Source organism: Fulmarus glacialis, unplaced genomic scaffold (genome assembly GCF_000690835.1).
Source record: "Fulmarus glacialis isolate BGI_N327 unplaced genomic scaffold, ASM69083v1 scaffold17330, whole genome shotgun sequence".
Lineage (NCBI taxonomy): Eukaryota > Metazoa > Chordata > Aves > Procellariiformes > Procellariidae > Fulmarus > Fulmarus glacialis.
In genome coordinates, this window is record NW_009189796.1 from 33974 (window position 1) to 46937 (window position 12964).

At 55.5% G+C, this 12964-nt stretch overlaps 1 protein-coding gene across 1 annotated transcript in view; it reads left to right on the forward strand.

Moving 5' to 3' along the window:
- Positions 1-7837, forward strand: part of KIRREL3 (kin of IRRE like 3 (Drosophila)) — a gene marked incomplete at both ends in the record, with an annotated part of 40875 nt that extends 33038 nt beyond the window's left edge. The window contains 3 exons of the mRNA XM_009583448.1: positions 408-443; positions 3584-3691; positions 7728-7837. Coding sequence (XP_009581743.1) covers positions 408-443; positions 3584-3691; positions 7728-7837 — 254 coding nt within the window. The remainder of the gene's footprint in view (positions 1-407; positions 444-3583; positions 3692-7727) is intronic.
- Positions 7838-12964: the final 5127 nt, after the last annotated feature.

Here is a 12964-nt window from a genome sequence, read left to right on the forward strand (position 1 = left end):
AATTGAACCCCTTAAAATTAGCCTTGGGCTTCTTCCAATGCAAACAGAGCCAGTGGTTTTTCCAGGTCGTCTGCCAGTCAGCGGGAGCGCTCAGCGGCAAGCCTGGGTGCCGGCGGAGGGTGGCCGGGCAGCCGAGCCGGGTGGGAGCCGGCGACGCAGCATCCAAGTCCACAGCCGGCTCCGCCTCCGAAATCCAAGCATCCCTGCTAGGCGATGCAAGGGGACGTCCCTGCAGGGGGACGCCGTAGGGTGGCTGAGGATGCCGTAGGGTGGCAGAGGACATCCCCTTCACGGGGACATCTCTGCGCTCGGAGCAGAAAGCGGAGCAGAGGGCTGAGCGCTCAGGAAGACTGGCGTGTGCGCTTGGGCTGTGCCAGGCTGTGGACACTTGCTTTATTTTCAAACAGGTACGGAAATGAAATCAGGAGCTGGTATTCAAGCAGGTATGGAAATCATGAGCTGACGGTGAATATGAATTGTCCCCAGTCATTACCACCCCTGAGGACCCGGCGTCCTCCTCCCGGCCCGGCAGCTTTCCGGCAGGGCAGGCAGGGCAGGGCAGGAAGGGGCGCAGGAAAACTGCAAGGCAGTGACTGGGGCACGGACTGGGAAGCAGGAGCGATCCAGACTCCGCTCTGCCACTGACTCTGCAAACCAACACCGCCTTTCTGTGCCCCAGCTCCCCAGCCACTGAGAGGGGGATAATATTACACGGCCACGTTTGGAAGTGCTGCGAAAGGGACCGCTTAAGTGCTATTACGGAGCAAAAAAGAGAGAGAAGTAGAAGTTTCCAGGGTCATTCGCAGACATCAGCTTGTCTCAGCATCCTGGGAGAGTGCTAGCCAGCATCCATGGCAGCCAGAGCAGGGCTGAATGGATATTTGGGCAGATGCTGGGGGATGTGCTGCCCTTGTGCCTCCCTCGTCCTCTGCACCACGGTAGGGTTCATTTTGCGTGGCCAGCAAACTGCTCCTCGTCAGCTCGCCCTTGTCTTCGGGACGCGGTTTATCATCCCAGCCTCTGGTCCTGTCACTGTCCCTTTGCAGTCACCTTTTTTTGCAGCCCAGGAGAGCCCCGGCCACATTCCCCACCCCGTTCCCTGCATGATTCTCCATCACCTTCAAGCGGCATCATTCACCATCACTACCTGCTTCTCGCTCAGCTCTGCATTGCGCATCTCGCTCCCCCAAAGCTGAGAGCCAGCAAGCGCTCCCAGGGACCCCCGGCTCCTGTCTCCTCACCCTTTCGCTCTATATTCCCCTGGAAGAGCCAAAAAAATCCCACAACGAGTTACCACCATCAACAGGAGCACTGCCTAGCAGGTGGCCTCAGGCTACCCGGAGAAGAAAAATCCCAGTTTCTTCTTGCTGTGGCTCAGCTGGGGTGTTGGAGGATGCTGGTTTTTAGGCTGAGCTCCTTGGTGCAGCATCTCCTACCTGAGCTCCAGCTCAAGGCTGCAGAGCACTCAAGGGGACTTGCCTTTTCACCGGGGGCCCCAGGGGAATTCCTGCACCCACCCCCCCCATGGTGAGCAGGTTCGGTGGTCTACTCAGTGCTCCATGAGTCATGTCACCAGTGGCCCAGCTCGAGTGACAAGTGACACGTCAAGGGACCAGCAGGCCCAGGCAGAAAATTCATGAGCAAGCCAGAGCATCAGCATAAACCACCGACCGAATCACTTAAAACAACAAGCTAAGTGGGGAAGATTAAGGATCACTTTTTAGATCAAGTGTGAGCAGAAGAGGCTAAACTCAACCAGCACCGTTTTTTTATCACCCTGCAGTTCTAAAGTAGGGCTCAGGACCCACGAAGCCCCGTGGCCACTGCTAAAGGGTATCATGAAGTGGCTTTATAACTCTCCTGCCCCAGCTGGGATTAGATAGCAATGAAGAAACCCTTTACTGACTACACGGGAAAGATGCTGGTGGAATTATGACTCCTCCCAGTCCCACCAGTAAGGAGGCGTGCCCCTCAGGAAGGCTGAAAGGCCAAGGCAGGGTCTGTGATCTCAGGTCCAGGATGAAATTCGTGGTCAACACCAGCTCCACGCCAGTGGACAACGAGAAATGGTTTCCTTATCACCCAGTCGAGCATCAGCCATCAGGCTGCCAGGCTTTGCTTCTCAGCTAGATTACTCTTGTGTCCCCATGTCCCCATGGTCCAGCAGCATTCCCGTTCCCCACCTGCACAGGCGCGGAGGAAAGAGGACTGCCTCTCTGCGTCCATTTTTTCCGAAATTCATCCCATCCATTTGCAAGGCAAGGAGAAAACACGCGTTGGAGGTGTGCAGGAAAGCGGTGAGGACACGCTCACCCGGCTTAGCCAGCCATCCTGGAAAGGGTTACCCCTCTTTCTGCTCGCTGGGGGTTCACAAGAGCCTATGGGGTGCTTAGAAAGAACAGGAATGGGGACCTATAGATATCTGCTGCTTTTGGGGAGAGGGTCTTCGGGATGCAGCTTATCATCCCAGCCAACGAAGGCAATTTGTGGTACCCACAGCTTTGGTGTCCTGTGAGTGAGAGTCCTGCCTGTTGCTGCCTGGCAATAATCCGGAGAGCAGGCACCGACCCAATGCTCGCCGTTAAGTAGGAGCTGTGCTTTGAGGGAGCGGAGGAACTGAGCAGGGAGATAACAAGGCTCTTGGGCTGCAAATCTGACCCTCCCACCGTAAATGTGATTCCATATTCCACCCTCCCCGCACCTCGCAAGCTGCTGCCTGGATCTGCCCAAATAAATCAGCCTTGCTGGCTGAGCCGCGGTCTGAAATCCCCGCCGGGAACCCAACTACAAAGTTCTTGCAGGCAGAAGGACGCGAGCACGTAACCCCCGCTCTGCAGCAAGCTCTGCTCCCCCGGGCTGCCTCCCGCAGACCCCTGCCCGCACATCCCCAGCCCGCAGCCCTCGCCCACCACAGCCACCTGCCCTCTGCTCATCCCCGGTACAGCCCATCCCTCCCGTCCCAGTCCTTGTAGCAGCCTCAGGGGTTCGGGGAAGGATGGCAGAGGTGGTAAGCCGAGGGAGAAGGTAGGAAATTGGGATATAAAACAGGCAGAGGCTGTGAATGATGGCTTGTGGGTTAATTCATCCATATATACTTAACAGCACCTGCTAAGAGAGCTGAGCTACCGCCTCTGGCAGACAGGCTCGGTGCCCGACTCCATCCCGGCTCTAACCTTTCTCCCAGCCCGCTCTGAGGCCATTTCTCTTTCTTAATAATATTAACACGCCTTCTTTTGCACTTTTCATCCTTTAGAGATATTCATGAACCCACAGGGCGCTATCGAGAGCAGTTGTTAACCCGCTCTTCTGGCTCCCTCCTCTTCTCTCCCTCCCAGAGGAAACTGAGGCACAGAGAGATCAGGGTTTGCACAAATAGCAGCGCGCGCCAGTGTCCCACGGGCAGCCCGTGCCGGCGTCACCCACGCAGGGATGAGGGAGCGGGGAAGGAGGTCCATTTGGCCCCAAAACCCTCCCCAGGCTCATCACCGAGCCTCTTTCCAGTAGCCGGGGGTGGGTCCCTTGGGAAAAAGCCACCTCTCCGACCTTCATCCCGGCTTCATGCTCCCTCTCCTTCCTCTTGCAGAGTCGGTGCCGATGGCGGTGATCATCGGAGTGGCCGTGGGGGCCGGCGTGGCGTTCCTGGTGTTGATGGCCACCATCGTCGCCTTCTGCTGCGCCCGCTCCCAGAGGAGTAAGTGTCTCCCCCCGGCCCCGCTGCATCCCTTCGGGCAGGGTTGGGGCTAAAACCTTGGGGGGGGGGGCGGCGAACAGAGTGGGTCACAAAGAAATTAGAGGCTGAATTTACTGACACGGCACCGGCACAATCTGCTTCTCATGTTGATCTACCAAATGTTCAGAGCCGCTCGGCTGCTAGCGGCAGCCCTGCGGGAAAAGGAAAGGGTTTCGGAGCATGTGGAAAAAGAAGCCGGAGTAAACGTAAATCCCCGTTAGCAGCACAGGCAGCTCGGGAGGCGGGCAGGGGTGTCCTGGGGGCAGAGGGATTGCAAAGGGACCTGCTCTTAATCCCTCCCTTGGAGAAATCCTGATGTCCAAGAGGGAGAAGCATCCTCACTGTGCCACGTCGGTGCTTAAAAACCCTCCTCGCTTTGTGCTCTCTGTTCTGCTTCTGTTTTAATTCCATTTTTCTCGACATAAAATACATATTTCCTAGTGGGAAATTACAGCCAGCTGAGGGGTGTTACACGGGACGTGGGTTTTGAAGCCTGGCTGCGGTGGGAATACAAGTGAAAGCGACATTAGAGACGCAGGTAGAGGAGAAGGAGGGGTAAACAGCGTGGCATCGTGTTGCCTCATTAAAAAGACACCAGGAAATTAAAGGAGGATTGTTGGCTAAATGAAAAGGCATCAAACCAGGAGGGAGAAGAACGTGATTGTCTGGAGCATCTCAGGCCACGGGGGAGAAGAGGAGATACTCGACGGTGCTCCTGGCTCGGGAGACGCGTGGTATGGATGCCGGGATGCCAAGCTCTGTGTGTGTGTGTGCCAGAAAACCCAGTTGTTTTTCTTTTCTTTTTATTTTTCCCCCCCCTTGATCATTTGCAAAGCAATCAAAGACACCAGGCTCCTCTTGGATTTGGATATGAACGCATGGCCTGCCGCAGCAGAAATGTGTTTAATTTTAAGAGCGATAATGATGCCTCTCCCGGTTTTATCTCCTGGTTTTTTGAACTCTTGCAGCCTCCGTTAGCAGGTATTAACAAATGAAATGGGGGGCAGTCATTAATCTTGCTTTTGGGGGGAGGATTGCTGACGGACAGGACCCGAGACCAGGCCAATTCAATGTTGTGGAGATCATTCAGCAAGGATGGGCGACTCGAGCGCCTGAAGAAAGCCGGGGCCAAGCCGTATTACGGTGTCAATGGTTGGATGTCACCGGCCGTGCTTTCCCCATGCCGCATCATTCGGAGCTGGGGAGAGCACGTGGTTCATTATCTTCCTCTTATTTGATGTAACCAGATGGTGCGGGGTTCTTTACAGGACATACGATTGAACGCTAATGCCATGACAGCCCATCAAAGACGTGGTGCGAGTGCCAGGTTTTAGAGTCCCTCACAAGCTGGAAGCGTGCAGAGGATGGGCAGATCTTTGGGGGAAAGCAGGGCTTGTCCTTCCAGGAGGGGACAACCCCATCCCACCCAAATGCCTTGTGTGATTCATCCCTTGGATTCCCAGCAGTAAATCAGGAAGAAAAGGCATTTTCCTCACCAGGGCTGGGAGGATATGTATTGGGAAGAGGGTACTGGGGACATGGTGGCATGGCAGTGGTTGAAGTCCCTTTCCTCCATTGTGTTTCCAGTGCTGTCCCACTTAGAAAGGACTTTTTTGTCTCCAATATGCAACGAGCTGCTGGGTCTGGGCATCTTCCCGGCGTGCTCACTGCACCGCTGCGGTTCTCCAGCTCCTCCTGCAGTGTAAGTCCCCAGTTGCTAAGCCCTGGGGAGAGGTTACAGCATTCCCGGACCAGAGCGCAGGTCCCTGTGCTTCCCACAAGGCTTCTTTGCTTTGGGATCCGTGCAAGCGAGCAGAAAGAGGTCATCCAAGAGATCAGCAAAGATCCCTGCCCTGATCTCCCTTCCCTCCCCGAAGCGAAAGAGGAGGAGGAACAGCTCAACCTTTTCCGGAGAGCTGGACCCAACCAGCTCGGTAACAGACGCTTTGCTGGGTTGCCACTCGAGAGGAGCGGGATGGCGTGATGCTAACGAAGCAAATCCTGGGTGCAGGTAGGGTTCCCCAGCCTGAGATTCATGCAGGGAGCTGGGGGTACTGGTGGCAATGGGTCCTCCATCACGTGGCTCCAAAAGCCGCTTGGAGCTGCCAAAACAGGGTCCCTCCTCGGTTTTGGGGGGATTTGGGAGCATCAGCAGCTAAACCAGCCCCCGAGTGACACTCATGGTGCAAAACCCTGCAGGGGAGGGCTTGGCTGTCCCGGGGCGAAGGGCTTTCATCCCAATTTCGCAGGTGCTAATGCAAACTGGATGCTGTGGCCGCTATTTCCAGCAGCAGGTGAGCGTTAGGAAGGTAGAAACATCAGGCTGAGAAGGTGAGGAAAGGATTTTCGTCGTGGTTAGTGGTGTGAAATCAGCAGAGGTATTACAGAGATCATCTCAAGAGTGATGGGACCAGCAGAGCGCTTTGATATCAGGAGAGAGACTCATTTCCTACCAGGATGACTGCAGATTCCTCTCCCAGGACAAATACCGGAGCGTTGTTGCATCATTTAAAACAACAGCCTGCAAACAACACCCATCGGCAGGCTACAGGGACGGCTCCGCACGGCTCCCGGCGGAGGGGACAAGGTGACCCAGCAGTAACTCTGGAGAAGGCATCTCCTGATGGCTGCAACCGGCCACCGACCGCAGCTAATGGCACTAGGGGAGGCAATTCTTGGCCTTGCTTTGGGGAGATGCAGCAAAAAAATGCACCGGGTGCAGACACACCGAGCCTGGAGGCTCTGGAAAAGATAAAAAAAAAGACTTCACTGCACATCTGTTGTTGTATCTTCGGTGACTTAACGGCCCAGAGTTATTTAAGGGGGAACACTCCTGGGAGAGGATGTGCAAGACAGTAATTAGCTTCTCCTTGTGATTAAAGACGGAGGCTCCGGCACCAGGAACGTGGTCCCAGCAAGAAAAAAAAAAGAAAAAGCAGGAGGAACTTCCCAGCGAAACCCTTTGCCTTGCACCCTGAGACTTGGAGACGTCTGTGGGTGACGGCAGGGCTGCAGATATCGAGGGCACGGGACGCTGAGATGGATTAATTCAAGGCTGGGAGCTTCAAGCCGGTCTCAGTCGCGTGATTCAGTTTGGTTTACGGATAAAATCAGCGTCTCCTCCTGCGTGGTCCAGCTTTTGCTGGACTGAGTCGGTGCAGTCCCGGCTTGGCAGGGCACTGCCGGTTCCTCCGGCTGGAGGTAGATCTGACGAGCTCAGGGGTTCAAGGCGGTTTTGGGTCCGGGAGGGTTGGCACAGCCAGCCTCGGAGGTGGGAGCCAGCCTGGCTTCAAAGCTGGGAGCTGTTTAGATCTCGCTGTTCAGATTTGCATCCATCTCTGCTTTTCATCTCGGATGCGCCTGGCCGTTTCTGCTCCTGCTGTCTTTGGTTTAATTTTGCTAAAACGACTTCTTCAAAGCACGCCTGACACCTTCAGGGAAGGCAGAGAGTCTCTCCAGAAATGTTTCTCTCTGCCCTGCTTGGAGCAGCAGCAGCCAGGGATGATTTTGTCATTCCCAAAGCCCTGGCTACATCTTTGTTCGTCGCTCGGGCTTTTCCATACGCAGCTGCACCCCAAACCTGGGGAAGGCTTTTCTCAGGGGCTTCCCAGCACCGGGGAAGAGCTGCTACGTCCCTCAGGAGCGGTATTTCACGTGCTCCCCGAGCAGACGTTGTAGATCAGCAGTCTGGACAAACAGCCCACCATCTGTTTGAGCAGCCCTGCTGCAGCCCAGCCCCTCTTAAAAGCACCGTGAGTCCGGCAGAGACTAACCAAGCTCCCAAAGGAATTAAATCTGAGCTCCCTGGAGGTGAAGGTTCCACATGCCCGCACCTTACGGCAAGGCAAACGGTGCTCCCCCGATTCTCAGGTGCGCTTGCTGAGCCAGGGGTGATTTTCCCCTTTGCTGCTGGACGTCCTCGGCAATCGGTCGGGTCCCTGAGGATGCTCCACGATTGCCTTCGACTAACCCCTTCTCCATCTCGCTCTTTGCCCAGATCTCAAAGGTGTGGTTTCTGCCAAGAACGATATCCGCGTGGAGATCGTACACAAGGAGCCGGCCTCCGGCAGGGAGACGGAGGAGCACCCAACCATCAAGCAGCTGATGGTAAGGATTTACTTCTTCTCCCCGTAAGCAATTACTCTGGGTAAGTGTTTGATGGTAATGAGCCCAGGCACATGTAGTTCAGTGCTGTAATCCCCACTCAAGGCAAAGATGCTCTTCCAAAAATCTTGCTCTTGAGATACGCATTCTCCTGCCATAAAAGCTCCTCGAGTGAAACTTTGCTAATGAGGAGGGAGAGCTGGGAGAGGTTTATTGCAGTAGCCCAGCTGCCCGCCGGGCTAATTGCGAAGCAAATTTGCCACCTCGCGTGGGGAAAGAGCTGCAAACTGCAAGTAGGCACGCAATAGGTGAGCGCAATATAATAATGAGCTAATTAGCCAGCGAGAACTGCGCTCTCCTGGACGCACTTTAGAGAGTTATATGTGCAAAATTAATGTATGTGCACACCCTTGGCTGCAGATTGCTAACGCCGGGGGTGTGGGGCCAGCCTGGACCTGGGGCTGTAGTAACCTGGGAGGTGTCACCTTCCCGAGGCCGCTGCCTTTGCCCGAGGGGACCAAACGACACGGGCAGGGCAAGATGCCGACGATTGAGATCCCAGGAAATTCAGCTTCGGCCCATGGCCCCGTGCAGCCTTGCAGCTCCTCTCGCTGGCGTCGCCGCTGTTCGCCGTGTCTCAGCCCCAATTTGCTTTGCTTTTGCTCGCTGGTGTCGTGTCGTAGGTGACAAATACAAGCCGAACAAATGGCAAGGAAAGGGGAGCCGCAGAAAGCCGCGCGGCCGTAAAAAGGTGAGAGGAAAGAGCAGATAGGAAAGGGAAAAGGGATTGAAGAGGCTGGAGGCTGCTTTCTTAGGCTGCTGGGTGGGTTTTTCCTGCTCTAATCCTTCATTTTTTGGGCAGCACTTGTAAGCATCGGTATGCCCTGCCTGCAAAAGGTGTTCCATGAATTACCGGTGGAAAAGCAAGGCTGAGCATCGTAGGGCGGGCAGAATCGATATCTGCCGGTGCACACAGGGAGCCTCGAAATGAGAAGGCAGGAGGAGATGGAGATCTGGCATCTTATCCCAGCACCGCTGAGGTTTCTGTGCAAGACCCTTCATTCCCAGTGGGGCTTTGCCCCCAGGAGTCTGCAGATCCCCGGCGGGATTTGCAAGGCTTCGCTCGGTGGAAGGGCAGAGAAGGCTGGGACTCAGGTTTGGAGCAATCTGCTGAGATGAAGGGGAACGAGGAGGTTCTTCTCCATAGGACCCTGTCCCACCACCTGCATAGACAGTGATCAACAGCACCAAGCCCAGATCTGGCTTCCAAAGCAGGGGCTGAGATCAGCCCAAAATGCTGCCCAAGACCTTAACCACCGAGCTGGAAGCACGCACGAAGCCTCAGCAGAGGAGACATCCAAGGAACATGAGTAAATGAGGAAGAGGATGGTCGTGGGAGGCCAGGCACAGGATCTTGCAAGACGTCGAAGGGGCTTGCCTAGATTATTCGCCAGAGCCAGAAGGTGATTTCACAGCAACCCGTGCCCTTGATGAGGCTGGTACCGGAGTCGTGCAGAGCTGTGCTGTGCACATTTCAATAAGGATGCTGGCAGGATGGAAATGGTGCAGAAAAAAATGACAACATTTATTTGATAGCCGGGAAAAAAATGCCTTACGGGGAGAGAGGTTTACAGAGCTCGTGTGTTTTAGCTTATCAGCAAGGCTTCTGAGAGGTGGTTTGGTTACAGCATGGTATAAAGGGGCTATTTGAGTGCAAACAGGGTAGGCAAAATCGAGCACTTTTGGATACAACACGACAGAGCTTAACAGCCTGGCTGCTGGACGGGGAGAAGATGATTCTCCCCCTCTCCTGGCCAAATCCAGGCGCGTTTCTTGAAGATACATCAGTTGGAAATAACATCGCTGGACCAACGCTGCTCAAGAGGTCGGAAGAGGTGGTCCATAGTCTCTTACCCTGATGTTGGGTGGCTGGGACATCCTACCTGGCAGGGAGAAGACATCAAAGCCCCCTCCCCTGCCTGGACCAGAGCCTCCCCATCCTCACCTGCCCTTGGCAAGAGCATTCCCAGCAAGTACTTCCCAATTTCTTCTCTCCTCGGAGTCCCCGGGGACCCCCGCTCTCTCTCATCCCCCTCCTCGCTGTTTCCAACAGCCGGTGTGGGCATCCCCCTGCCATTAGAGACCCAGGCTTCGGATGCTGACCAGATTCCTAACAAGAGGCTCCGAATTTGTCAATGAAATGATGGCTCAAGTTAAAAAAATTCATCCCTGCTGATAAACGGTGATGAGACCTCTCCAGCAGGAGCAGAGGGGCAATGCACAGCACCCCTTGCTTGCTCCCTACCCTCACCCCAAGGCTTTCCTGCTCTCCCTCCTCCCCGTACCAGCGTTATTTCCCCCGCTGCTTCTTCGTTTGCCTTCCCTCAGCTTCTTGTGATATTTCCAGCCTCGACGGCGTCCTTTGAAATGATCTCCTGGCCCTCAACAATGTTCATAACACCTTGCAGCTTAACATCAACCGCGAATTTCATTAACATGCTGGGTGCTCGCGCGGAGAGCTCATTAATGCAGATGTTAATGAAAAGCAGGCCACGCTCGCAAACAGCTCCCCTCCGCTCAACGCCTCGCTGCTTCCCATCAGCTTTTTCACTCCCCATCCCGGACCCTCGGCCAAGCGCCTGAGGTCCAGTAGGACCCGACCTGCTCCTGCCAAGCTTCGGGAGCGGAGATCCACCCTTGGCTGGTGTCTTTGCTCCTCGGTTTCCCGCGGTGTCTCTGCCTTGCCGGAGCGTTTCTGGCTGCAGAATGCCGGCGTGACTCTTCCTTCCCCCCTCCTAAATTCTATTGCATTTGTTATTCTCCAGCCATCTGTGACCTCCGCAGCTCGCCGTGCTTTTCACAAATAATTATTCATGCATCTCTAAATTCATTAACACCTTAGGATACACGTCGTGCTGTCTGATTTGCATATGTTCGCATTGTCTCAGCGCCGTCTCCCCCCCCCCTCCTCCGTTAGCTGTTCTGCCAGGCGCTGCCTACGGGCAGGGGAAGGGCTGCCAGCCCGCAGGGGCCAGAAAGCAAACAGCAGCCAGGGGCTGGAGGCAAAAGAGCCCGTTAAAGGGTCCGATCCCAGAAAAAAGAAATTACATCAGCAGCTTCCTCTCTCCTGCCAGGCTGCATTGCATCGGCACGCCAATTCGGCTGAGCCTGGTCTGTGATTAGGGGGTTGAAGAGCATCGCCAGCTCCGACGTGGCAGAACCTCCTCTGTTATCGTGGCTGGGTGACTGGGTTTTGTTCCTGGCTGATTGGATTCCGTGCCTCAGTTTCCTCATCTGTGAAATGGAGCTGATGATCCTAAAGGAGCCATCCCCACTGCCAGGAGCAATCGTGATAGAGACGATCCCAAAGTGACCGGCAGGCAAGAGCATCCCAAGTCAGAGGGGGTCCAGTGCGGCCGGGTAGACCCAGGCATCACCTTTGGTTCGTATTTGGGGTGGAACAGTCAAAATAACCCATCCAGTAGACAGGTTGATGATTTTTTCCTTGCTCACCTTTCTTGCCTGTCCCCATCTTGAAACCCGTCTCCGAGGGATGTTCCCAGTTTGTTCACAGCCCGCAGATCGACACCGGACACATTTTCCACTCAGGAGCTCAGCTCAGATCCCCACGGAAGAGAAAAAAAATCAAAAAAACAGAGGTAAAATTCAGGGCGAGGCTCATTTTCTACCTGCAGCCCAGCTGTCACGGCATCATTTTCTCTGCCTTTCTCCCTGAGGTTTGGACATCTACCTCGGGCATCGCCCAGGACTGAGCTATCGCGGGGCAGGTAACACCTTTAGGGGTAACGGGTGCTGGTGCGCATCAAGCCGGGTGCTCTACGAGCACGGAGAAGCTGACGTCTGCCGCAGCAAGCTCCCAGGAAAGGAAGAAGGACGCGAGGAGGACGTACCGCAAGCCGACCGGCCTCACTCCGCCACCATCCAAAAAGCCACATTTTGGGGAGAGGTGGGACGAGGTGACGCAGCTTCACCTGGGGGCGTTGGGCTGGAGAGCACTGGCGCTGGGTGGGAGCGCACGTCGCCGGCCGGAGGAGGCAGGAGCCGGCGTTTTGAAGGTGATAAACCCTCGGCCGGCTGGGAAATCTCGGCGGGGTTGTTTTTGGTTTTTAATTTGTGTGCTTGTTTCCTTCCCTCTCGGGAATCTATTAAACAACATCCCCCGCCCCTGGTAGGGTTTGACCCACACGAGTTTCTAAGTGCGGCTGAGTGGCAACCAATTACCCGACAAGCGGGACGCGGTATAATTAAACACGGTGCGAGGGAGGGGGGAGGCACCTCGCCCCCTCGAGCCTGCCAGGTCTGGATGGATGCTCAGGGACCCGGCCGGGGACTCCGGTGGGAGCAGCGTTTTAAAAAACATATTGTCTCCGGTAATGAAAGCAAAGAATTTAATATCCGATCTGCCGGGTTCGACGTCCCAGCTGAAAGCGGTTTCATTTGGCGGCGTTAAATGAGGGAGTGCGCCAGCGGGCAGAGGATTAGGAGGCACGGTGCTGGAGCTGGCCACTCTTTTCCTAATTTAAGCGCCGTTTCCCTGCCTTGAGTGACCTTGAGACGTCACTTTGCGTCGCAGGGATGCGCTCCCTTGATGGTACGAACCAGCGCAGCAAAGCTGATGTGATGCTTCGTAACGGGAGGGGTCATTCTTTTGCAGCAGGGGAAACTGAGGCAAGAAGCAGTGGCGATTATGGATGCAGTTCGTCGCATCCCTTAGCTGTGTCGCTCCAGGAGGGACCAGTGAGGTTTGGGCATGGGAAATGGGAACGGCTTTACACCGCAACTGGGATGCCCAGCCGCAATGTGCACTGGTCTTGGGATGGCGAAGGCTGCCAGCGCCCGGTGCTCCCAAGCAGGATTAAGTCCTGGCACGATGTTCCCGGGATCTGGCTCTGCCCTTAGATTCGGCGGCGCTGGCAGGAGAGGGAATGGTGGGCGCGCGGCTCTAACGGGCGGCTTTATCGCCAGCCATCTGGCGTGTTATCCCAGCACCGCTGAGGTTTCTGTGCAAGACCCTTCATTCCCAGTGGGGCTTTGCCCCCAGGAGTCTGCAGATCCCCGGCGGGATTTGCAAGGCTTCGCTCGGTGGAAGGGCAGAGAAGGCTGGGACTC